Source organism: Capra hircus, chromosome 3 (genome assembly GCF_001704415.2).
Source record: "Capra hircus breed San Clemente chromosome 3, ASM170441v1, whole genome shotgun sequence".
In the NCBI taxonomy this organism is placed as follows: Eukaryota; Metazoa; Chordata; class Mammalia; order Artiodactyla; family Bovidae; genus Capra; species Capra hircus.
Genome location: NC_030810.1, coordinates 105,035,786 through 105,060,842, shown reverse-complemented (window position 1 = coordinate 105,060,842; position 25,057 = coordinate 105,035,786). Strand labels below are relative to the sequence as shown.

The 25,057-nt window shown below is 40.3% G+C and overlaps 1 protein-coding gene and 1 pseudogene across 9 annotated transcripts in view; both read right to left on the bottom strand.

Moving 5' to 3' along the window:
- Positions 1-25,057, bottom strand: part of DAP3 (death associated protein 3) — a 40,757-nt gene that overhangs the window by 11,945 nt on the left and 3,755 nt on the right. For 5 of the 9 annotated variants that reach the window (XM_018046258.1, XM_013976750.2, XM_018046262.1 and 2 more), the window contains exons 2-4: positions 6,906-6,957; positions 2,423-2,545; positions 1,020-1,121 (exon numbers count right to left, since the gene is read on the bottom strand). In XM_018046258.1, coding sequence (XP_017901747.1) covers positions 1,020-1,121; positions 2,423-2,545; positions 6,906-6,957 — 277 coding nt within the window. Of the gene's footprint in view, positions 1-1,019; positions 1,122-2,422; positions 2,546-6,278; positions 6,303-6,905; positions 6,958-25,057 lie in introns of all 9 variants that reach the window. The other 4 variants (XM_018046256.1, XM_018046259.1, XM_018046260.1 and 1 more) reach the window with 1 other exon arrangement.
- Positions 7,999-9,847, bottom strand: LOC102184680 (annotated as a pseudogene).

Genomic DNA, 25,057 nt, shown 5'->3' with positions numbered 1-25,057 from the left:
TACAGATATTAAAACAGAAATGCTGTTATTAGGCAATATGACAGTACTAAATACACAGACAATAGTCAGGGGTTGGCTTTTTATGTAAATGGAAGCCATGGAAAGAATGAGTAATTCCCTCCAAAGCACTGGTGGGTAAGCCATTCTGAGAGCAACCTGGGATAAAGTTAGACCCTCAGAACCACGTTAGAGATTGCACTACGAATGTCTTGGAACAGTTTAAAGTAATGATTTCTTCTAATTGTGTCCTATTTCCAAACAACAAAATTTTCGATTAGCGTCTATGTCGAGAGTTAGCTCCTTTACTGGCGTCTCATCTGATCTCTTGAAATAAAGCACACTGAAGAAACGACATCCTCTGGCTTCTAAGCTAAATATCACCCGCACAGCCAAGTTTGATATTTCAGTAAGAAGGAATAATTTCTGAGACTGAAAATAATTGAGCAGGAATTAGCCAAAGAACCAGTTTTGCCAAGAAACCCTGCTTCCAGTTAACTGAATTCTTTCACTGGCTATTAAGGCAACCCAAGATCACATTCTTTGGGTTGATGTTATGACTACAAAACTGTATTTTCTGAAAACCCATGAGACTGAAGAACAATGAGTGATGCATCTAATCCATATGTTGTTTCTGACTCATGAATACGTTTTTGTTTTTCTACACATATTAACTATTTTTAGGATATTTTGCTAAAGCCAATATTAAATTAATTTTTAACAATTTTTGAAGGCTGAAGTTTCTAGAAATCTGTTGGGTAACACAAGAAAAAAGAGTGGGGTATTATTTATTTACTTAAGAATATTTTGCCTGGCTTCAAAAAGGATTTAAATTGGTTAACTTCAGATCTGCTTAAAGTGATAATAGTAACAGCATTATTCACAAAAGATAATCAATAGCTGAATTTACCTTTTTGAAGATTCAAATTAAATCTGTCAGTTTTCTACTCACTTAATTCTACACCTCTGCTATCAACACCTTGTGTTACAAGTTCCCTCCAAAGCCCTCCCGTCTTGAGCACCTGCATCACGAAGCGAGGAGGCAGGCCGTGGGGGAACACAGTCTTCAGTTCTTGGATGGATATGTTGTAGTGCTGACCCACGTGCTGCTCCCCATGCTTGGCCTAGGAAATAAAAATGCAAACAAGTATAATGGAGAGTGACAAAGCCTTTGAGAAAGCATCAAGGGCTTTCTAGATGCTACTGAGGAAACAGTTCTCAGAGCTGGAAAAGATATTCTATTCTTTCTTATCTTAGACAAAAATGTTCACTGTTGTCCCCAGATCCACAGTGCATATATTGAACATAAAGCTTGTATTGGCCTGAATGATACAGCCAGTTGCTCAGCAACATAAACCCTAGATGTGGAGGCAGCAGAGACAATTCTTGCCATCTGGATTCTTCTGTGCTGTGTATAGAGACGCTCCAATCACGTGACAAGATCATCTGCATGCCACTGTTGCCATGGAAACCCCAGAGGAACTGGCAGATAAAGGGACTACAATTACAGGGGAAAGCTGAAAGACTCCAATGACTTCATTCACTTACCCTGTTTCATTTTGTGCTTGTGAAAGTAGATGAACGCTGGAGACATAAATACAATACACCCTGCTGAGATGGTGTCTTGGGGTAATGAGTTATTTTTTTCCATTCCACATGTGCAGCATATGTTAAGATGGGGCAACTCAGAGGGCAAGGGTAGGGACAAAAAGGGAGAGAGAAACTACTGGTTCCCTTCACATTTAGGCACAGATCACACAACTGATTTCATTTATAAGAGGCAACAATAATACTGAGGAATGAGAAATAAGTGTTTAGCCTAATGGGACCTGAAGTAGAAAATGCAACCAGATTGGTTACTGCCCTGGTATGTGATCCTGGGCCTGTAAGTCCATTTCTTAGGATTCTCCAAACCAGGGTTGGTAGACGATGACGGGCTATCCATTTTCATAAACAAAGTTCTACTGGAGCACAGCCATTTGTTTATGGCAGAGCTAAGCAGCTGTAACAGAGATCACTTTGGCTCATATGTCTAAAATATTTGTTATCTGGTCCCTGAAGGAAAAGTTTGCTAACCCATCATACAGTAAGATCAATAATAACTACTAAATTTAACTTCTAAGATATTGAGTATTTAAGTGTTTACTAGGTACCCACTCTATATATAACAAAACTGATAGCATGAAGTGAGTTCAATGGCAGGCATTAAATCAGAAGAGATACAGACTGATCTGCCTGAGTTATGTTACTAGAGTATCAGATAGGGTTGGGGAAGATGAAGGTTCCAGAATGCTGTCTCAGGTACATTGTCTGACTGTATGTAAATCTGCTTCCCTTCCTTTGGTTTCAGTTTTCCTGATATATAAAACAATGGCAAACAAATTATAAGCCCTGAAAAAAATCCATATACACATTAGCAACTCACCGGATCGTTCTCAAGAGTGCGTGAAATAGCTCTGGGACTCTCAGTTGGAACCTGGTTATCCAAGCGAGCAACAAGGCACTGGGGTGCCTGGGTCCCTGAGTGCAAAAAACGTCCAGGGTCCAACTATAAAAGAAACCATTTTAGTTTTAAATTATTAGCCTTTTTGTGCTTGCTACAACACTGAGGTTTAAAGCCAGATGTGCAACAGGGGAAAATATTACTAACGTGCATTTTAGTTTTATGTAAAATAGAACCTTGCTATTATTTATAATTCTCTAAGTCCAATCATATTATTCATACTCTGAATCTGTTCCAGCTGGTGTTGCTTTGTCTGGGCGCTGTCCCACATGGAAACAATTCCATTAGAGACTGTTCAGGAGTGTAGCTCAGCCATTAACAACTAGAATCAGGAAGCTTCTTTTAATGCTCTTGCCCAAAGTGATGAATGGTGGCCAGTACTGTACAATTCCCAGCTGTCTAGTAATCCTAGTCACCTCAGTTATTAGGGGATTAGTGCCATGTTCCTATTTGTCAGGTATAATTACACTTCCTGCAACAATGTGCTGGCTAGCTCTGCCCTGAAATAAAGAATCTTTCATTAAGGACGAGTAATGAGGGAGTGCGTAAAGCATCCAGCTAAGTGAAAATAAACTGCTCTAAACAGGCAAATTGGTGAACTGCACATGGAAACCTCAAAACTGGGGGAAGGCTGGGGAAGAGGATGCGATTTCAGGAGATAAATTGAAGAAAAAGCTAACTGGAGAACTCCTAAGCTGAGTTAGGATAACAGGCCTTGTTTATAAGTAAAGAGATGCCAGTTACAAGAGAAAGATTAGAGTATGAATCCAGCGGAGTCAGGAGGACAGGGGTGTGAGAGATGGTTATAGTAAGGGAGTTGCTTCCTAGGTCAACAGGCAATATGAAAGCTGCCTGTATTTATATTCAGTCTCACTAAGCAGCTGCATGAGTGTAGAAAATGTATATTATTTTTATGCTACCTTTTGTAACACTTTTATCCATTTATAAGAACTTTAACTCTGTAACAGCTTTTTAACTAGTATCTTTGAATCTTTCACAGTCCTACAGATTTGTCCTCCCAAACAGGTTTTACCTTAAGCTAATCAAAAAGTTGGGATGATTCTTTATTCATGTTAAAATAAGCCTCAAAGGCCTTAACATGATAATTAAGGCAACTGCTCTAAGTTCAACCTACCTTTCTAGTCCCACCCCTTTATAAAGTCTATACTCTAGCCAGCCAACTACGCTAAAACATGTTATTCACTTTCATGCCTTTACAATTCTGCTCATTCTACTTCAACTTCCCTCTCTCCTTATGTAAATCTTTCTCATTCTTGAAGACTCATCTCAAATGTCACATCCTTTGTGAAGACTTGCCAGACACCTCCAGGCAGAGGCAATTACCGTTCCCTCTCTATTGACGGCACTGTGTACTGCATGCATTTTCACTCTGCCTGGAACGACATTCATGGTTTTCATTAACTGAGTACCTAAAAATGCTAGGCAACACGTATACACATTATTTTTGAGCCGAGAATCCTAGAAGATAGGTAGAGTATTACGCTATTTTATTATGAGGGAAGTTTTTATTATGGTTCAGGGAAGTTAGATAATTTTGTCTAACGTCATTGAGTTGGTAGGTATTGAAACCAGAATCCAAATCCAAGTCTGTCTGACTCCAAAATCTTTATCTTTATCATGCTATCTTACGTGTTAAGTTTGTCTCCCATTTTAGGCCACACACACCTGGAAGAGAAGGGATCAGGTATTGTACATCTTTGTATCTACTTCTCCGAGCACCTAATGCACCACAAATGCTTCATGCTCACGCCCTGGAATAAAAAATCTTTCTCAGAGACGTGATGGGGGAGTACATAAGGCATCAAGCTATGTGAGAGTAAACGGCACTGCACTGCAACCTGGTGAACTGCACACAGAAACCTCCGAACCAGAATCCGCATACATGAGCTGGCCAAAAGGTTCATTCAGGTTTTTCCATAACATCTTACGGAAATTTTTTGGCCAACCAAATATAAAGTAATAGGGAAAGGAATACAGTTGCTGCAACTTTGAGGATGCAGAGACAGCAATGTTTATCACGTATCTAAATACGCTAATCTCCCAGCCTCCTTTGCAGATAGATTGGGGCCACATTATTAGTTCTGCTAATAAGCTCTAAATGGAAATAACTTGGGTCACTTCTAGTCAGGCAGCTAAGAATGGGTAAAAATTCCCTTTTTCTTCTGCTGTGGCAAACTTAAATGTGAGATCAGTTCTGTTCAGTCGCTCAGTTATGTCCGACTGCAATCTCATTAACGTAGCCTGCCAGGCTCTGGAATTTTCCAGGCAAGCATATTGGAGTGGGTTGCCATTTCCTATTCCAGGGGATCGTCCCAACCCAGGGACTGAACCCAGGTCTCCCACATTGAGAACAGATTCTTTACCATCCGAGCCACGAGGGAAGCCCCCATATCTGCTTATAAACCAATTTTTATTTTTTGGCTGCAGCACAGAACATGTGGAATCTTAGTTCCCCGACCAGGGATTGAACCTGCGCCTCCTGCAGTGGAAGTTCGGAGCCCTCACCACTGGACAGCCAGGGAATTCCCTGCCTGCTAATCATTTCGGAAATACAGCAATAGCAGAACAAAGCACAGACACAAAACACAAAAAATACACAAAAACCAATATCATGTGCTGAGTTAAGCCAATGAGAATTCAAGGCCTGTTACCTCAACACAGCATCTGAACAATGCACCTTACTACTGATAAAATTTTTTCAGTTCTACTTTGCGACCCCATGGACTGTATCCTACCAGACTCCTCTGTCCATGGGATTTTCCAGGCAATAGTCCTGGAGTGGATTGCCATTTCCTTCTCCAGGGGATCTTCCCAAACCAGGGATTGAACCCTGGTCTCCTGCATTGTAGACAGACACATTACCGTCTCAGCCAGCAGGGAAGTCCCTACTGCAGAGAAAGCACCTCTCCAAATAAAGTAGCATTCAAATGGGAAATTATACTCAAAGACCACTAGGTGGTGCCATTTCTACAAGAAACCTATGACATTTTAGTTAAGTGTTTTTTTGCAGCAAATTAAAAGCTAACAAAATGGACTCCTTCCTTCTTAGTGTGATACATGGCATCACCCAGCTAGTCTCTTGTTTCCAGGGCAAACAATCATATGTACAGCTGCCTCTGCACTGTTCCAGAATGAAAATCATGCAGTTCTTGAAAGAGCACCATTCATGAACCCATAAAGGTCCCTCTAACCCCATCTACAGAAAGCATACTATTTTCTCACTGACATTCCTCTGCAGTTTGGACTCAAGGCTTTCTTGTCTGCTATTAGGAAGAAGAAATTGTAGCCTTTTAATATAATTAGTTGGGGCCAGAGTCCATCCATTTGTTGATATTTCCTTTCATTTTCATTTTGTTTTATAAAAATGGGTTATTTTATGCACACAGGTTTGTCATGAATCTTGGGGGAAAAGATGACCCCCATGAGAGGAAGGACTCCTTTCTAAGGAAATCTAATCTGCAATTAAATGGTCAGATGGGAGTGACTAAGGCCTTCTGCTCAGTGCTCCTCCTTCAGGATTTAGCTCTTTAGGATTTCCTCTGGACCCTACTAATCCAGTGAGATGCCTTCACCATACTAGGACAAAATCATTTAATCATGATTCTGCTACTGGATTTTGAGGTCTGAAAGGAAAACATGGGCCATAAAATGCAATACAGCAGAGTGGTTAAGGTCATAGCCTTTTAAGTCAGACAGACTCGCTACCTAGTCTGGGCTCGACAACTTCACACCATGTTACCTCAGGCAAGTTACTTACCTTTCTAATCCTCAATTTCTGCATCTGTGAAACAAAGATATTGTCTACCTTATGGGTTGATCATGAAGATTAAGAGAAACAAAGCAGTCAGTACAGTGTCTGGCACATAATGAATGCCCAACAAACAGAAACCGTTATTAGTGAGATGAGTCATCTTAGAATCCCCAGCATCTGCCTTATGGAATGTGCTGAAAAATTATTTGCTGATTAGATGAGAGAATGAAGTAAAGTAACAGAATTGTCTTTCTTACATATGACTGTTAATCAACTTTCAGAAATTAGCAACTTTTTTTTTCAGTACTTCATTAAGGGATGAGAACTCAACTAGAGAATAATAAAAGTGAATAAAGATAACTTTGCTTAAGCTAATTTATCTACTAAAAAATGTTAATTCTCCTATGACAGGGTAAAATTCCAAGGACAACTATTCTACTAAGACCTGTTACTGGATTTCTAGGGCAGTTAGGAGTGATGTGTATGGCAGACAAAAGGAATTGTGAATGCTTTTTTTTGAGTGGTCAGTCAGCTCAAGTTCACCAGAGCATTTTATTCTGGATACAATCAATTTAGAAAGGAAATCCACCTAAAGACAGTTTGCACAAAGCACTTAGGTCAGTTAGGACTCACCTTATGGACCCTGGAGACAAGCCTTGTCATTCCCTTCAGCATTATCCCTGTGCTTAAAAAAAAAAAAGTGAAAAGGTAAGCCACAACTGGGAAAAAGATATCTGCACAGTGGGTTAGTATCTAGGCTAAAGAATGCCTAGACATGGATTTAAAAATGAACAGAGGACATGAACAGACATTTCACAGAAAAGGGAATACAAATGGCTAGTAAATCCATGAAAAGAATTTCACCCTGATGACAAATCAGGGAAATAGAAATTAAAACCACGACAAAGAGATTTCCACAATCATCATATGAGAAAAACAAAAAAGACAACAGCAAATGCAAGAGCACTGGGAACATTGGGAACTTTCCTATACTGTCAATGGGGTTATAAATACAAATATCTTAGAAAACAAATTTGAAATTATCTGTAAAGCTGAGAATGTACATGACTATGGCCCAGGTATTCTACTCTGTATTTATTTTAGAAAAACACATATACAGGTACACTGAAAAATATGTATTACAATGTTTATAGTAGTAGAATATGAACAATCAAAAACTGTAAAAAAGCACAAATGTCCACTGATACAACAGAGTATATAAACAGAGATACCGTCATACAATGGAATACCATACAAAAATAAACTGCAGTTACATGTATGGCATAGATGGACCTCAAAACTAATACTGAGGGTGAACTGTAACATATAACATGATATAATTCATATGAAGCTCAAAAACATAAATCCTATTTGGGGAATACACATATATGTTGTAAAACTGAAAGAGAAGGAGCATGATAAACACATATTTGGAATAGTATTTACTCTTAGGGAAGAGATAAAGGGACAAGATTGGGGAAGGGCACGGAGATCTAACCAGTCCATCCTAAAGGAGACCAGTCCTGGGTGTTCATTGGAAGGACTGATGCTGAAGCTCCAATACTCTGGCCACCTCATGGGAAGAGTTGACTCACTGGAAAAGACCCTGATGCTGGGAGGGATTGGGGGCAGGAGGAGAAGGGGACGACAGAGGATGAGATGGTTGGATGGCATCACCGACTCGATGGACATGGGTTTGGGTGGACTCCGGGAGTTGGTGATGGACAAGGAGGCCTGGCGTGCTGTGGTTCATGGGCTCGCAGAGTTGGATACGACTGAGCAACGGAACTGACTGACTAACACAAAGAAAATTATAATGATCTACTTCAAATGATGGATAATGAATATACGAGCATTTGCTTTTTTATTTTTATGCCATATGTGTTATGTTTATCCATTTTTGTATGCTGGAAGTATCTAACAGAAAAATCTTCATCATGTGAAGTAAAAAACTGTTTAAAATACTTAAATGTAACTTTCAATATTCACTAGTAGATAATAAAGTTGCACTCATTTATTCAACAGCTACACAGCACCTGTTATATGCCAGGGCCTGTGAATAAGATGGTGAACAAAGCTGTTATGGTCTCTGACCCAAAAGAGCTTATAGTACAGTTCAGAGATGACATAAACTCCTATGAGTTTTATTTCCTTTTAGTTTTCAAGTTTACTTTTTCTCTTTTAGAAACAGTTTATTTTCCATCAACCTCTTTCCATTTTAGCTTGTGGAAGAACAGCTTAAGACTCCTCAGTGGTCGCTCCCTCATCTTCAGGGGCTGAGCAGTGGGAGCGGCACAGCGGTCTTCAGTGGCAGGCTCAGCACTCCAGGCGGCAGCAGGGAACTGCCGAATAGGCACCGACGGCACCTGCACGCCTGCAGACCAGTCTGCCGCCTCAGGTCAAGCAGCAAAGAACTCAGAAGCCGAATGGGTCTAGTCACCGCAAAATTCCTCCTTGGTCACAACCTTCTCAGCTGCTGCCCGCTCTTCTTTTTCAATCTCTTCAGGGTCTCTGTAGAAGTAGAGATCAGCCATGACCTCCCATCGGCGTTCACAGGAGATGGCGCCGTGCATGCGCAGAACTTCCCCAGGTGAGTATCCACCACATCAGACCCACCAAGTCAGCCTTCTTGTTGCATGGGATGACAACGTCCACTCTCTTCTCCTCTCTGCAGAGTCTGTGTTACACAGAGCAATGGTGGGCAGGTGAACGTAAGAGGTCTCTGTGAGCAGCTGTAACCACCGGAAATTGTGGCTCCTGGAAGGCTGCCGGATCTGGTTAGTGAGGGTCCAGGAGAGAAGCGGCCAGCAATAGGAGCGGCTCCAGGAGCAGCAGCAAACTTCCGCACAGCTTCCTGGAGGATGGGACACTCACATCAGCTGGGCTTTCAATGGCAACAATGGCACGACCTGCCAACAGAAGCTCCTCCCAGGGTTTTAGATTTATGATGTAGATGCCATCATTTTTCCTTTTGTAGATGTACCGTTTCATTTGGAAGTCGAGTGGGTTCCAGCTGCAAGAAATTTAAGGACACCCACCCCCTTCATCTGCAGGACATAAAGGACTCTAGACATTGTGAAAGCTTTCCTTTAAATTAAAATGGAAATCCCGAACATTGCTGTATGGATCCTTCTCTGGGCAGTGTAGAAAAGTAAACTTTTTAGTAAAGATGCCAAAGCATGCCTTAATTCAGTCATTCCAAAATGTGTGATGCGCTTCTACATGCCCACATCATACAGAGCATTCAGTGGTGAACAAGACTGGCATGGTCTCTACTGGCCTGCCTCCTGTTCACATGTGGGATTCCAGGCTCCTTTGCTGTGTTTCAAAACCAAAAGTTCTAGAGCAGCAGGTTCACAAAATGAGTTTGGTGAAACTACTCATAAAATGCATCAATGTTCTCTGGCCAAAGAAACTTGAGAATGCTATATATTCATTCATTTCTTGAATAATTGCAACATATCTATATATGTGCACACTTAAAAGCTTTGGGGAAAACTATAGTAAAGAGGAGGGGCTTCTGTGGTGGTTCAGTGGTAGAGAATCTGCCTGGCAATGCAGGAGATGTGGTTTGGATTCCTGGGTTGGAAAGGTCCCATGTATAAGGAAATGACAACCCACTCCAGTATTCTTGCCTGGAGAATCCCATGGACAGAGGAACCTGGTGAGCTACAGTCCACAAGGCTGCAAAGAGCTGGATATGACTCAGTGACTAAAACAAAACAAAACAAAATAGCAGAATGTTTTTTCCCCTAAGGTGCCCTGGGTCTTCGTTGTGGTATGCAGGCTTTCTCTGTTTGCAGCCCAAGGGGGTTCTCTTGATGTGGAGCACAGGAGTGTGTGGGCTCGACAGCTGCAGCCTGTGCGCTTAGTCATCCCAAGACCCTAGTTCCTCAACCAAGGATCAAACCTGCATCCCCGGCATTGGAGGGTGGACTCTTAACCTTTGGGTCACCAGGGAAGTCCCCAAAATCTTTTTAATACAAATTTACTTGGTCTTAGAACCCTTGGAACTCCACAAAATACGACTGATTACCTTCTCCTGGGTGTGAGTGGAAGGGCTGCTGCTGTGGAATAAGCATATGCCCAGCCTGAGGATGAATTCTGCTGGCCACAGGCAGAGTCGTGGGAACCTCTGCTCCCCCTTCTCCTTAGCGCTGCCTTCAGTGCTTCCATCGCCGCTCACCACCACGACCACCAGCACATGCTGCCTAGTCCAACTGGGCAGGAAAGAACTCAAAGAGCAAGGCTAACACTGGGATCCTGCTGGCAAGGTTGCCCCTTAGCTGGTGTCTCTGAAATTCGATTTGGGGAGAGTTCCCATCACTCCCAGAATGGGTAAGAGTGACTCACTGTGCCTAAACTATTTACCCAAACAACATGGTTTATGTGAAACACTTGCTTTCCTTCTGGAATATGGAATTTTAGTCCATGCTAGGCAGCAAATGAATACATGACCTGCCCCAATTAAAAACCCTGGGCACTGAGACTGTTGATAGTTTCCCTGGGTGGCAACATTTCATTTATTGTCGACTTTTTGCTGAAGGAATCAAGTGTGTCTTACACAATTCTATGGGGAAAGGAAAGGACTCCTGGAAATTTATACCCGGTTTCCTCCAGATTTTGCCCAATGTGCCTTTTTTCCTGTACTGATTTTGCTCTGTATCTTTTTGCTGTAATAAGTCATAGCTGTAAGTACAACTATATGCTGACCTCTGAGTTCTAAGGAATCACAGAACTTGGGGGTACTTCCGGCAACCACCAACACAACAACCCAGTGCCCAAAACCACCCAGCGTCGATTTCCACCTGATACAACCATCACCTGGCACCCAACACCATCTCTGACCAGCTCAATTTTCTTAACTTCAGTTCTCATTCCATTCCTATTTCAATTACCTCAACTCCCTGCCTCCATCTGTGACAACCAACCTCCATACCAATTCTAACCCTCCATGTCAGCTGATTTCCAACCCTAAGCCCTCCACCCAACCTCAGCTTTTCCAATTCCCAAACTACTTATGACCCAGTGCCACTCCAACAAGTATCTAGCCTACTCAGCCTTGCTCCCTGTATCTTCTCAATGTGCCCTGGTACCACCACTAATGTGAGACATCAGTGGGCAGCAGCTCTGCAGGGAGGTTGGGTCCTACAGAGTGGTGACATAATCCTGAGGGTAATACTTTCTCCATGTATGCCTGTGGTCACTGAGGCCATTACTCCAGCTATGTTTTAGGAATTATGGGAAATGCTGGTCAGGAAAATGTGACCAGCTTTCCATCTTGTACCCAATCATCTTGTATCTTACCAGCCTCCATCCTTGAACTTCTCCAATCCATCCTTTCCACTGAAGTCTTGCTCTTAAAACCCTTCACTATTTTTCTACTGCTTTTAAAGGTAAAGGACACACACACACACGGCTTATATGAGAATGAGAGAAGATATTTTAAGGCAACAAGGAAGGTGAATCTCAAAAGTATAATCTCAAAGCAGACAATCCAGACTAAACCACACTTTCCAAGTCCTATAAAATACCTTTAAATAAAAACAAACAAACAAACAAAAATCAAATTGACAGGCCGACTGAAAGCAGAAAGAATAGAATATGTGCTCATTCTACATTCCAGTTCAGTTCAGACATTCGTTTGTGTCTGACTCTTTGCGACTCCCTGGACTGCAGCACACCAGGCTTCGCTGTCCATCACCAACTCCCAGAGCTTGCTCAAACTCATGTCTGTCAAGCTGGTGATGCCATCCAACCATCTCATCCTCTTTCATCCCGACTGATTTCCTGTAAGATTGACTGGTTGGATCTCCTTGCAGTCCAAGGGACTCTCAAGAGTCTCCTCCAACACCACAGTTCAAAAGCATCAATTCTTCGATGCTCAGCTTTCTTTATAGTCCAACTCCCACATCCATACATGACCACTGGAAAAACCATAGCCTTGACTAGACGGACCTTTGTTGGCAAGGTAATGTCTCTGCTTTTTAATATGCTCTCTAGCTTGGTCATACCTTTTCTTCCAAGGAGCAAGTGTCTTTTAATTTCATGGCTGCAGTTACCATCTGCAGTGATTCTGGAGCTCAAGAAAATAAAGTCTCTCACTGTTTCCACTGTTTTCCCATCTATTTGCCATGAAGGGATGGGACCAGATGCCATGATCTTCGTTTTTTGAATGTTGAGTTTTAAGCCAACTATTTCACTTTCCTCTTTCACTTCTAACAATATGCTCTTTAGTTCCTCTTCGCTTTCTGCCATAAGGGTGGTGTCATCTGTATATCTGAGGTTTTTGATACTTCTCCTGACAATCTTGATTTCAGCTTGTGCTTTATCCAGCCCAGCATTTCACATGATGTACTGGCATACAAGTTAAATAAGCAGCGTGACAATACACAGCCTTAGCATACTCCTTTCCCAATTTGGAACCGGCCCGTTGTTCCATGTCCTGTTCTAACTGTTGCTTATTGACCTGCATACAGGTTTCCCAGGAGGCAGGTATGGTGCTGTGGTATTCCCATCTCTTTAAGAATTTTCCACAGTTTGTTGTGATCCACACAGTCAAAGGTTTTAGTGTAGTCAATGAATAAGAAATAGATGTTTTTCTGGAATTCTCTTGCTTTTCCTCTTTGATCTCTGGTTCTTCTGCCTTTTCTAAATCCAGCTTGAATATCTGGAAATTCTTGGTTCACATATTTCTGAAGCCAACCTTGGAGAATTTTGAGCATTACTTTGCTAGCAAGTGCTGCCACCGCTGCTGCTAAGTCACTTCAGTCGTGTCCGACTCTGTGTGACCCCATAGACAGCAGCCCACCAGGCTCCCCCGTCCCTGGGATTCTCCAGGCAAGAACACTGGAGTGGGTTGCCACGTCCTTCTCCAATGCATGAAAGTGAAAAGTGAAAAGGAAGTCGCTCAGTCATGTCCGACTCTTTGCGACCCCATAGATGGCAGCCCACTAGGGTCCTCCGTCCATGGGACTTTCCAGGCAAGAGTACTGGAGTGGGTTGCCATTGCCTTCTCCATGTGAGATGACTGCAATTGTGCAGTAGTTTGAACATCCTTTGGCATTGTCCTTCTGTGGGACTGGAATGAAAATTGACCTTTTTCAGTCCTGTGGCTACTGCTGAGTTTTCCAAATTTGCTGGCATATTGAGTGCGGCACTTCAACAGCCTTTAGGATTTGAATTAGCTCAGCTAGAATTCCATCACCTCCACTAGCTTTGTTCATAGTGATGCTTCCTAAGGCCCACTTGACTTCACATTCCAGGATGTCTGGCTCTAGTGATCACACCATGGTGGTTATCTGGGTCATTGAGATCTTTTTTTGTATATAGTTCTTCTGTGTATTCTTGCCACCTCTACTTATCTTCTGCTTCTGTTAGATCCATACCGTATCTGTCCTTTATTGTACCCATCTTTGCATGAAATGTTCCTTTGTTATCTCTAATTTTCTTGAAGAGGTCTTTCCCATTCTACGGCTTTCCTCTATTTCTTTGTACTGATTACTTATTAAGGCCTTCTTATCTCTCCTTGCTATTCTTTGAAACTCTGCATTCAAATGGGTATATCTCTCCTTTTCTCCTTTGCTTTTAGCTTCTCTTCTTTTCTCAGCTATTTGTAAGGCCTCCTCAGACAACTATTTTGCCCTTTTGCATTTCTTTCTCTTGGGGATGGTTTTGATCACTGCTTCCCATGCAATGTTACAAACCTCTGTCCACAGTTCTTCAGGCACTCTATCAGATCTAATCCCTTGAATCTATATTCCAAGATTTATACAAATCAGGGCACTTCAAAAAAAAAAAAAAAAGGGCTCAAAGCCACTAATACTAGGAAAAAATTGAGTAAAGATTTCTCCTTTCAGTTTTTTCATATTCTTTGAGTGCTGATTTGCAGTGCACAAGTTAATCACATTGTTACTGGAAAGCAGATAAAGGATCGGTTTCCTCATGGTGTACGATGGAAAGAGTCACGGAGATGAGGGGTGTGGCGGCTGCACAATAATGTGAAAGTAAAATAGGATGGAACTGTACTCTTAAAAATGGTTATGATGAAAAATAAATGGTCATAATGGTAAATTTTACTTTATATACATCTTACCACAATAAAAAGTAGAAAAAAAAAAAAGAAAGAAGACTGAAGGTTAAAATTAAAGATAAATAATTACTGCAAGTTTTCTAGGAAGTAAAGATGGTGGAAAAATTTCTCAATGATATCATATTAATATCTAATATTGCTCCACTGCCATCATTCTGAGACTCTACCCATGGTCTATTTCTACTATTCTAAGGCGCAAGAGTCCTCCTTCCAACCCCAGTCATTCTTTGTTTAAGGTGTGGATAAAACAAATCCCAGAGATAAATAATTCCAGAGTCTTTAAATCACTTGGAGCTTTTTCAGGTATACTTGGAAGGAACGTTTACTCACTACTGTATTGAAGAAAGTTCTGTCACTCTTTTGATGAAACTTTTTGGATAGTGTTAGGACCCTCTTTTTAAAAAAAGTATTCTCACATAGGCCAAATGTATACTGAAAATGAAATCAGAAAAAGCCTGTACCAAACTTACAAAGCTATCCCAAAGATTATGTACTAACACTTCAGTGGTCACAAAAATAATTTTTTAAATTAAGCATTTACCATTGAGACATTCATAGATTCACATGCAGTTGAAATAAGTAACACATGTTCCACGTATCCTTGTGGCTCAGATGGTAAAGAATCTGCCTGCAATCTGGTAGACCCAGGTTCGATCACTGGATCAGGAAGATCCCCTGGAGAAAGGAATGGCAACCCACTCCAATATTCTTGCCTGGGAAATCCCATGGACAGAGGAGCCCTGCAGGCTACAGTCCGGGAGGTCCCAAAGAGTCAGACTGGACTGAGCATCTAACACAACAACAATGTATCCTTTACCCAGTTTCTTCCAATGGTAACATCTTGCAAAACTATAGTACAATATAGTACCAAGATACTGACATTAACACAGTCAAAACACAAAACATTTCCATCACTTTAAGGATCCCTCAGGTAGCCCTTTTATAGCCTCCTGCACTTCCCTTTCACAACCTTCCCATTCCTTAACCATGACAACAACTAATCTGTTTCATTTCTATAATTTTGTCCTTTTGAGAATGTTACATAAATGAAATCATACTATATGCAACCTTTTACTATCAGCTTTTTCCAGTCACCATAATTTTCTGGAGATTCATCTGGGCTGTGTGTTACATGTATCAATAGTTTCTTCTTCTATTTTAAAAACTTTTTTTTGGCCATGCTACACAGCTTGTGGGATCTTGCGCAGCATTTGGTATCTTAACTCCCTGACCAGGGATCAAACTCATGCCCCAACAGTTTGTTCTTTTAATCCTGAGTATTATTCCATGGTATGAATGTTTATTCATAAACTGTTTATTCATCCACTGAAGGTCCAGGTTTTGGCTATTACGAATAAACTGCAATTAAACATTTGTTTACAGGTTTTTCTATAAAGAGAATCATAAATTGTTAAGGTTAAGGTGATCTACTTCATACAGAGCTCATTCAGAACTGAATTAATACTACAATGATCTTATTATCAGTTTTTCTTTTTTTCCAGAAAAAACAGGCACTGTATCAAGCAATTTATAGGCACTGTCTGACAACACAATCCTATGAAGTAGATACTATTCAGTACACATGAAAACAAGGATGGATAGACTAACTTGCCTGAAGGTATACAGCCTAGAAGTGACAGTTCTAGCATTCAAATCCATGTGTGATCTGCGTTCTTTCCCATTAGCCACTGCACATACTGTGTTGTCAATTATCAAGTGCCTGAACATTTCCACTGATGGGGAATGCAGTAAGCAGTCCATATGGTTTTCAGCTTTTATAGAAAGTTCTTTCACAATCTGAGGTAAAACGTCTCTTCGTAGCTTTCAATCCACTATCCCAGTCTTTCTATTTGGTTTTACAAGCCACCTTTCACCCAATAAATCACAGGTAGTTATGTCCCCTATTTACCTTTTCCTGGGTAAATGTTTTCAGTTTCTCAAAGCAATCATCATACAAGTCCTTTACATTCCTCACCAATACTCTTCAGCTATCACCTACTGTTTCTAGATTTTATATTTTCAAGAGTAACTACTTTGTTATTCTGTAACACCATTGTTTCATTGAGAACACAGCTCACCAATATCATCAGTTCTTTCTTTTTTAAACAAATATTCCTAAGTCCTAGTGTTAGTCACTCAGTCATGTCCCACTCTTTCTGACCCTCAGGACTGTAGCCTGCCAGGTTCCTCTGTCCGTGGGATTTTCTAGGCAAGCATACTGGCGAGGGTTGCCATTTTTTTCTCCAGGGGATCTTCCTGACCCAGGGATTGAACCTGGGTCTCCTGCACTGCAGGCAGATTCTTTACCATCTGAACCACCAGTGGTTATAAAACAAATATTATTATCTAGCAAAATCCCAGCAGCCTTTTTAATGGAAATTGTCAACTGTTCTCAAAATTCATATGAAAATGCAATGAACTCAGAATAGCCTATAAAACCTTGGGAAAAAAAGTTGGAGGGCTTACATTCCTGATTTCTAAAGTTATGGTATGAGCATGTGCCTATAGGTCTTATGTCTCACCTATATGCCCACAGATAAATGGGACAGAGTGGAGAATTCAGTAATAAACTCTTACACCACAGTCAGATGATTTTTAACATGAGTGCCAAGAAAATGCAATCGGAGCAAGAACAGTCAAGAAATGGTGCGGCAGCGGAATATCCACATTTAAAAGAATGAAATTACGACCCTTACCTCACATCACATACAAAAATTAACTCAAAATAGATTACAGACCTACATGGAAGTGCTAAAACTATAAAACTATTTTCTTCTAAGAATACAAGAGTAAATCTCTGGGACTTTGGATTATGCAATGGTTTCTTAATGATGCCAAAAGCTCAAATAACAAAAATAAAAATAGGTACTTAGAGTACATCAAAATTAAAAAGTTCTGCTTCAAAGGATACTATCAAGACAGCTAATTCCTCGGCAGTTCAGTGGTTAGGAATAAGTGCTTTCATAGCCAGAGCCAGGTTTGAGGTCTGGTGGGGGAACCAGCAAATAAAAATCAGACCCCCCAAAAAAAAGAAAAGTAAAGAAACAAAACACAACAAAACAAAGGAAGTAAAAAACCCACAGAACGTCAGAAAAGATTTGCAAATTATGTATCTGATAAAGACATATCTGATTATATCCCTGTATATCCCTATACAAAGAACTGAGCAATAAAAAGAAAACATAACTCAAAAATGGTCCAAGAACTTAAACAGATGTTTCTCCAAAGATGATATACAATGACCATTAAGCACATGAAAGGACTCTCAACACCACTGCTGCTGCTACTAAGTCGCTTCAGTCGTTTCCGACTCTGGGCGACCCCACAGGCAGCAGCCCACCAGGCTCCCCTGTTGGGATTCTCCAGGCAAGAACACTGGAGTGGGTTGCCATTTCCTTCTCCAATGCATGAAAGTGAAAGTGAAATCGCTCAGTCGTGTCTGAGTCTTAGCGATCCCATGGACTGCAGCCTACCAAGCTTCTCCGTCCATGGGATTTCTAGGCAGGAGTACTGGAGTGGGGTGCCACTGCCTTCTCAACACCACTAGGAAAATACAAATCAGAAACACAACGTGATATAGGACTTCCCTGGTCCAGTGGTTAAAAATCCACCTTGCAATGCAGGGAGCATGGGTTCTATCCCTGGTCAGGGCACTAAAATCCTACATGGCTCGGAGCAACTAAGCCTGTGCGCCACTACTCGAGAGTCCATGTGCTACAACCAAATATCCCATGTGACTAAGAACCAATGCAGCCAAATAAATTTTGTTGTTGTTCAGTCACTCAGTTGTGTCGGACTCTTTGCAACCCCTGTAGCACGCCAGGCTACCCTGTCCTTCACTATCTCCCGGAATCTGCTCAAATTCATGTCCCTTGAGTTGATGATGCCATGCAAACATCTCATCCTCTGTTACCCCTTTCTCCTCCTGCCCTCAATCTTTCCCAGCATCAGACTCTTTTCCAAAGAGTCAGTTCTTTGCATCAGATGGCCAAAATATTGGCGCTTCAGCATCAGTCCTTCCAGTGAATATCCTGGAAGGGCTGATTTCCTTTAGGATTGACTGGTTTGATCTCCTTGCAGTTCAAGGAACTCTCAAGAGTCTTCTCCAGCACCGTGTTTCAAAAGCATCAATTCTTCAGTGCTCAGCCTTCTTTATGGTCCAACTCTCATATCCATACATGACTACTGGAGAAACCGTAGCTTTGACTATATGGACCTTTGTTGACAAAGTAATGTCTGCTCTTTAATACACTGTCTAGGTTGTCATAGCTTTTCTTCCAAGGAGCAAGCATCTTTTAACTTCAAATAAATTAATTAAAAAAAATACAATGTGATACCACTTCATACTCACAAAGATAGCTAAAATAAAAAAGAACAGACAATAACAAGCATTGAGGAGGATGCAGAAAAACCAGAATCCTCATACATTGCTGCTAGGATTGTAAAATGGCTCCATCACTTTGGCAAACTGTTAGCCATTTCCTCAAAAGTTTTAACATGGATTTACCAAATGACCTAGCAACCCTTCCCCTAGTTATATACCCAAGAGAAACGAAAACATTTGCACACGTTACCATCTGTGTGGAAATGCTCACAGCTGCATCATTCCTAATAGCCAAAATCTAGAAACAATCCAAATGTCCATTAACTGATAAGCAGATGTGGTGCAGTCATTCAGTGGAACATTATTCAGTAAATAAAAAGCAATGAAGCTCTGATACATGTTACAACGTGGATGAAGCTTTAAACAAAAGGAATGAAGTCTGTCACGAAAGATCACATGTAGTGCACTTCTAATGATATGAAATGTTCACAATAGGCAAATCTACCGAGATAAAAAATTTGATTACTGGTTGCCAGAGCTGGGAGAGGGGAGAATGGAGACTGACTACTGATGGTACTTTTGGGGTAATAAAAATGTTCTAAAATTAGATAGTAGTAATGTTTATGCAACTTTGTGAATATACTAAAAACTGACTGAACTGTACACTTTAAAGACACTGAGTTTAACTGTACATGAATTATAGTATGTCAACCTCAATAAAGCTGTTATTAAAAAATATTGTTTTAGCCATATTAAAATAACCAAAACGGAAGCTAAGATGCAGTGATTACTATATGCCAGACAATGTACTAATATATATTACATGCTTTATGTTATTTTAGCATCACAGCAGCCTCTGAAGCATTTTATCAGTTGCTGCTGCTGAACAAAGTGAAAGAAAGTGAAAGTGAAGTCGCTCAGTCGTGTCCGACTCTTTGCGACCCCGTGGACTGTAGCCTACCGGGCTCCTCTGCCCATGGGATTCTTCAGGCAAGAGTACTAGAGTAGGTTGCCATTTCCTTCTCCAGGAGATCTTCCCAACCCAGGGATTGAACCCAGGTCTCCCACATTGCAGGCAGACGCTTTACCATCTGAGCCACCAGGGAAGACTGCTGCTGAACAAACTACCCCAAAACTCAGTGGTTTAAAACAATAACTATTATCACTCAGACGTCTATAGCTACAAGCTGGTTACTTCCCTTGCTCTGGACCAGATCTGGCTATCTTTGAAGTATTTCCTCATGCATCTGAGGTTAGTCTCAACTAGGACGACTGATTCTACTGTACACTGTCTCTCAGCTTCTTTGCAGAGTGGCCTGGACTTGTCACAGCAGTAGCAAAGGTCCAAGAGAACTAAAACAATTAAGATCCCCTCAAATCTGGCTCAGACCAGTAAAGACTGTTGCATTCTATTGCAGACCATGATAGGCCAACTAGACCAGGGTTGGGGAGATCCCCTGAAGTAGGAAATGGCACCCCACTCCCATATTCTTGCCTGGAAAATTCCATGGGCAGAAGAACCTGCCAGGCTACAGTTGAAAGGACTGCAAAGAGTCAGACTCAACTGAGTGCACACGGACAGTTGTGTAAGTCACAGGTACGGAGTCCTGTGTTTTTACAGTCCGTGGGGCCGCAAAGAGTCGGACACGACTGAGCAACCGAGCACGCACATGCAGTCCAGGTTGGGTTCAAATGGTAGGAAGGAGACTTTACCACTTTATGGGAGGATCTGTGAAGTTAGACCACGGGGTCGCAAAGAGTCAGACACAAGGGAATGACTTTCATTTTCACTTTTGTTGCAAAATTACAATTTTTCTAACAAGTGGAAACCACTGTACTGTTAAAAAATGGAGAGGCTTGGATCTAAACATGGTTATTGGAATTGAGAGTAAATATTCCTCATCACTATACCATTTTTCTTTCTAGGTAGCCTCAACACTATTTGTGCAGCTATTTGTTGATTTTGACCTTAGTTAAGAATAACTGGACTTCCCTGGTGGCTCGGACAGCAAAGCGTCTCTCTACAATGTGGAAGACCTGGGTTCGATCCCTGGGTCAGGAAGATTCCCTGGAGAAGGAAATGGCAACCCACTCCAGTACTCTTGCCTAGAAAATCCCATGGACGGAGGAGCCTTGTGTCCATGGGGTCGCAAAGAGTTGGACACGACTGAGTGACTTCACTTTCACTTTCTAAGAATAACTGAATTGTTAAAATTCAATTGTTTGTTTTGAAACTTTTTTGTCAATATTATCTATATTAATAAAAGTTTTTAAAACTTCACAATTTAAAAAATTTAGTTATAAAGTTAATCAATGAGAACTAAAAGTTGTTTTGTAGTTGTTTAGTCACTAAGTCATGTCTGACTCTTTTGTAACCCTGGACAGTAGTCTGCCAAGGCTCCTCTGGCCATGGGATTTCCCAGGCAAGAATACTGGAGTGGGTTGCCCTTTCCTTCTCCAGGGGATCTTCCTGACCTGTGTCTCCTGCTTGGCAGGCAGATTCTTTACCACTAACCACCTGGGAAGCCCAAAATTGTTTTGATAAAATTCCAAACCAGAAATTATTGAATAGAGTTGCAGTTTTCATATCAGTTTCAGCATCAGATGAAATTTGACTTTATTTTGCATGCATAATATAAGAAATCTTGAGTCACACAGGTAGTTGCAAGGGATAAACATTTGTAATAGTTTTTTAATTTTCATTTTTAAAACCTTTGGGCCAAAAGAACAGCAAAGATAGTAGAAAGTTTCCTACACCCTTCATCCAATTTCATCCATCCTAATGTTAACATCTTACATGCCCATAGCACAATTATCAAAATTAAGAAATTAATATTGCTACGATATTATTAACTAAACCGTGGACTTTATTTGGATTTTGCAAACTTTTTTGATAATGTACTCTTTCTAAGTTCCAATTCAGGATCCTCCATATGGAGATCTGAATGTTTTTCTGAAATCTATCACCAACATATTACCTATCCTTTAAAAACTGTGTGAAAATTATAAATTTGAAAAATATATCCTCAGCTATTTCATTCAAGTAACAATTTAATACGATACAGTTTTTTACAGAGTTTTGTAGCATAGCCTAGATCACTGGATTTCAATGTTGGCTGCACATTAGAATCACCTGAGTATAATTAAAACTCTGCTATTCAGATTGCATCTCAGCCCAATCAAACCACAATGTCTATTAGTGAGATTCAGACATAGGTATTTCATAGGTACTAGAGTAACCTCACTGATTTCAATGTGCAGCTAAGAGTGAGAACCACTGCATAGAAGTCAATGGTTAAGGGAAATTCAACCCATTTAAGAACAGGTAGTCTCTGGGTATGGTTATGTAACCAATTTAGCATTCAGGACATATTTCTCCAAAAAGCCGTGAGATTATCAAATGTCTTATATTAATGAAGATATTATATATATAAAATGGCATTCTTTTGGTTTACCATTATTGGAATTCTGACAAAAGATGATACATTAATCTGCCACAACTTTTTCTCTATTGAAAGTAGACTGATTTCCCAATGATCAGTAATTCTTTTTCATTCATTTATTTATTATTTTTTGGCCATGTCATGTAGCATGAGGAATCTTACTTCCCTGACCAGGGATAGGGATTCAATCCATGACCCCTGCATTAAGAATGTGGAGTCCTAACCTCTGCACCACTGGGGAAGTCCTAGGAATCTTTTCCTCTAAACCAGCAACTTTGCCCCCTGTGAAACATCTGGCAATGTCTGGTAGGAGTTTGGTTGTCACAACTTGGGGGAGAGGTGCTCCTGGCATCTAGTGAATAGAGAGGCCAGGGTTTCTGTTAAACATTCTGCAATGCACAGGAGAGGCTCCCACAACAAAGAATTATCCAGCCCCAAATTTCAGCAGTGCCAAGGTTGAGAGAGAGTGTTTTAAATCTTGAGTCCTATAGGAAAAATTTGGTTCTTGGAGATTATTCATTCCAACACTGTTTCTAATATTGCAAGAATGGAAAGAGCCTAATTCAGCATATCCATACAATGGAATACTATGCAGCTGTTTAGAAACAAAACAATCCCAAAAGTTCTCTCCATATTAATGAGGAAAAATCTCTAATATACATTAAGTGAAGAACAAAACAAAAACAAAATGCAGAACAATGTATACAGCAAGCTATCATTTATGTAAAAAAGGGGAAAATCTATCCAATTTGTTTGTAAAAAGGTAAATATTTGGAAGGATATACAAAAATGGATAATCCTGTTTGCCTTCAGGGAAAGGAAATGGGTTCTTGTGGGGGCAAGAAGAGAGAGAGTAGTGTCTTTTATACTTTTTGACCTCTGAGCCATATTGCTATCACCCAAGGAGAAAGTAATTTTTAAAAAATTAAATCAACAAACTCCTAATGATTCCTTTAAAGCTAACAAATAGCTTTTCTGTATGAATTATATTACTCTGTTTAGAAAAATCCTGCTGCATCCAATTGTGTTAGGCTGAGGTTAAAGAAAATAAACAGTGGAGCCCCATCCCAACAACAAATCTAAATCTACCCTGGCAGGGTTTTGTAAACCCTCAGGTTTCTCACAAGGGTACTTTTCATGTAACATTCTTCACAGGAAAAATTCATTGTTTCAAGCTTGTAAAAACATTTTTTTTTTCTTTACTCTGTGAGCCCAAGTTTCCTATCTGTAAAACAAGGGCAAGGACTATAGTAGTGTTTTCCACTACTTTTTCCTTCCTTTGGTAATATAACATTTACCAAGCTAAGAGCAATTTAAAACACCAACATATAAAAAACATACAAGGGCTGTACTGGGAAAAAAAGAAATAAGGAACATCTGCTTTGATGCTCACTTTCTTCCAGCTACTCAAGTACAGAGGAAAATATCTAGGGCTCAAAAAACAAAACAAAACGACCTACAGCAACCACAATAGCAACAGCTAACATTTACTAAACATTTTCTGTAGATCAGGCACTGGTCTGAGTGCTTTATGTAAATTAACTCTGTATATTTTCAAAACAATTCTATGACATAAATATTATTATCTCCAACTTACAAAGATAAAGTGGCAAGTATGGCAGAATAGTTAAAAACATGGACTCAAGAATAACTTCTTTAAAAAAAAAGAATCTAACTTCTAGAATTTGAAATGGGGCTCTCCTACTTAATAGTTGTGTGACCTTAACAAGTTTGTGTTGTCTGTTTCCTCATTTCTAAAATGGAGAAAATGGTAGGATTTCCATACAGGATTCTTAAAAGGATTAAATTACTTAAAAAAAAAAATGGGTGATTACTATGACCAACTAGTTTCTACCCAAGTTTGCACAGCTACCAAGTAAAACAGTTAGGCTTTGAACCCAGGCAGTGGGGAGTGTACATTTCTACTTTGCTAAAAGGGAATTACCTGAAACATGAGTTAAAAATCATGGTACCCAAACAAAAATTACAGAGTTCTTACCGTGGTAAATGGAAAATTATTTATGGACTATTATATATATGTATACATACATATATATATATTTTACCAATCATATAAGAGTTCGAAGCTCTATATCTTTATAGTATTTACCATAACTTGTCAAGTGTAAAGTTAACCCTGATGATGCTCCAATAGGTTGTATCTTTAGATGTTTGAAACTTTATTTTAAAAGTATACATCAGGATTTCCCTGGTGGTCCAGTGGTTGAGAATCTGCCTTGGGATGTGGGGAATTTGGATTCGATCCCTGGTCAGGGAACTATGATCCCACACATCTTGGGGTAGCCTGTGAGCCGAAACTAGAGAGCCGATGTGCCACAATTAAGACCAGATGAAGCCAAATAAATAAATTTTTTTAAAAAGTGTACACTGAAAAGCTTTTCTTGCTAATCAGGATTCCACCGTTCCCTGCTGCAACATCCCGGCAAGGAAGCATTATGAGATAAATGTTTAATTACTTCTATTCTAGTGGGGAAATCTGAGCTCAGCTTAGCTAAGACTGCTGCTGTACAGCAATAGCATAGAGCCCAACTGTCTATTTACAGCTTGAGGACTGATGCCAGAAGCAGAGCAGGAGGGAAACACTGGAAATGTAGGCAGTTTTGCTGAGGGCCTCTCACTGTGCTTAAAGAAAAGTTTCAGTTAAATCTTACCCTCTTTTAAATTAAACTACAAAACCATCATCCGAGGCAAAGTACTCTGGAGGTAGTTGTGATTGGGCCCCCTTGCTGTGTTTCCTATTGCTGCTGTAACAAATTACCACAAACCTGGTAATAATAATAAAACAACATACATTTGTCATCTAGAGTTCTGTGGTTTAGAAGTCCAAAATCAAAGTGTCAGCAGGACTGTGTTCTTTCTGGGTGCTCTAGCAGAGAATCTGTCTTCTTGGCTTCTCTAGGTTTTA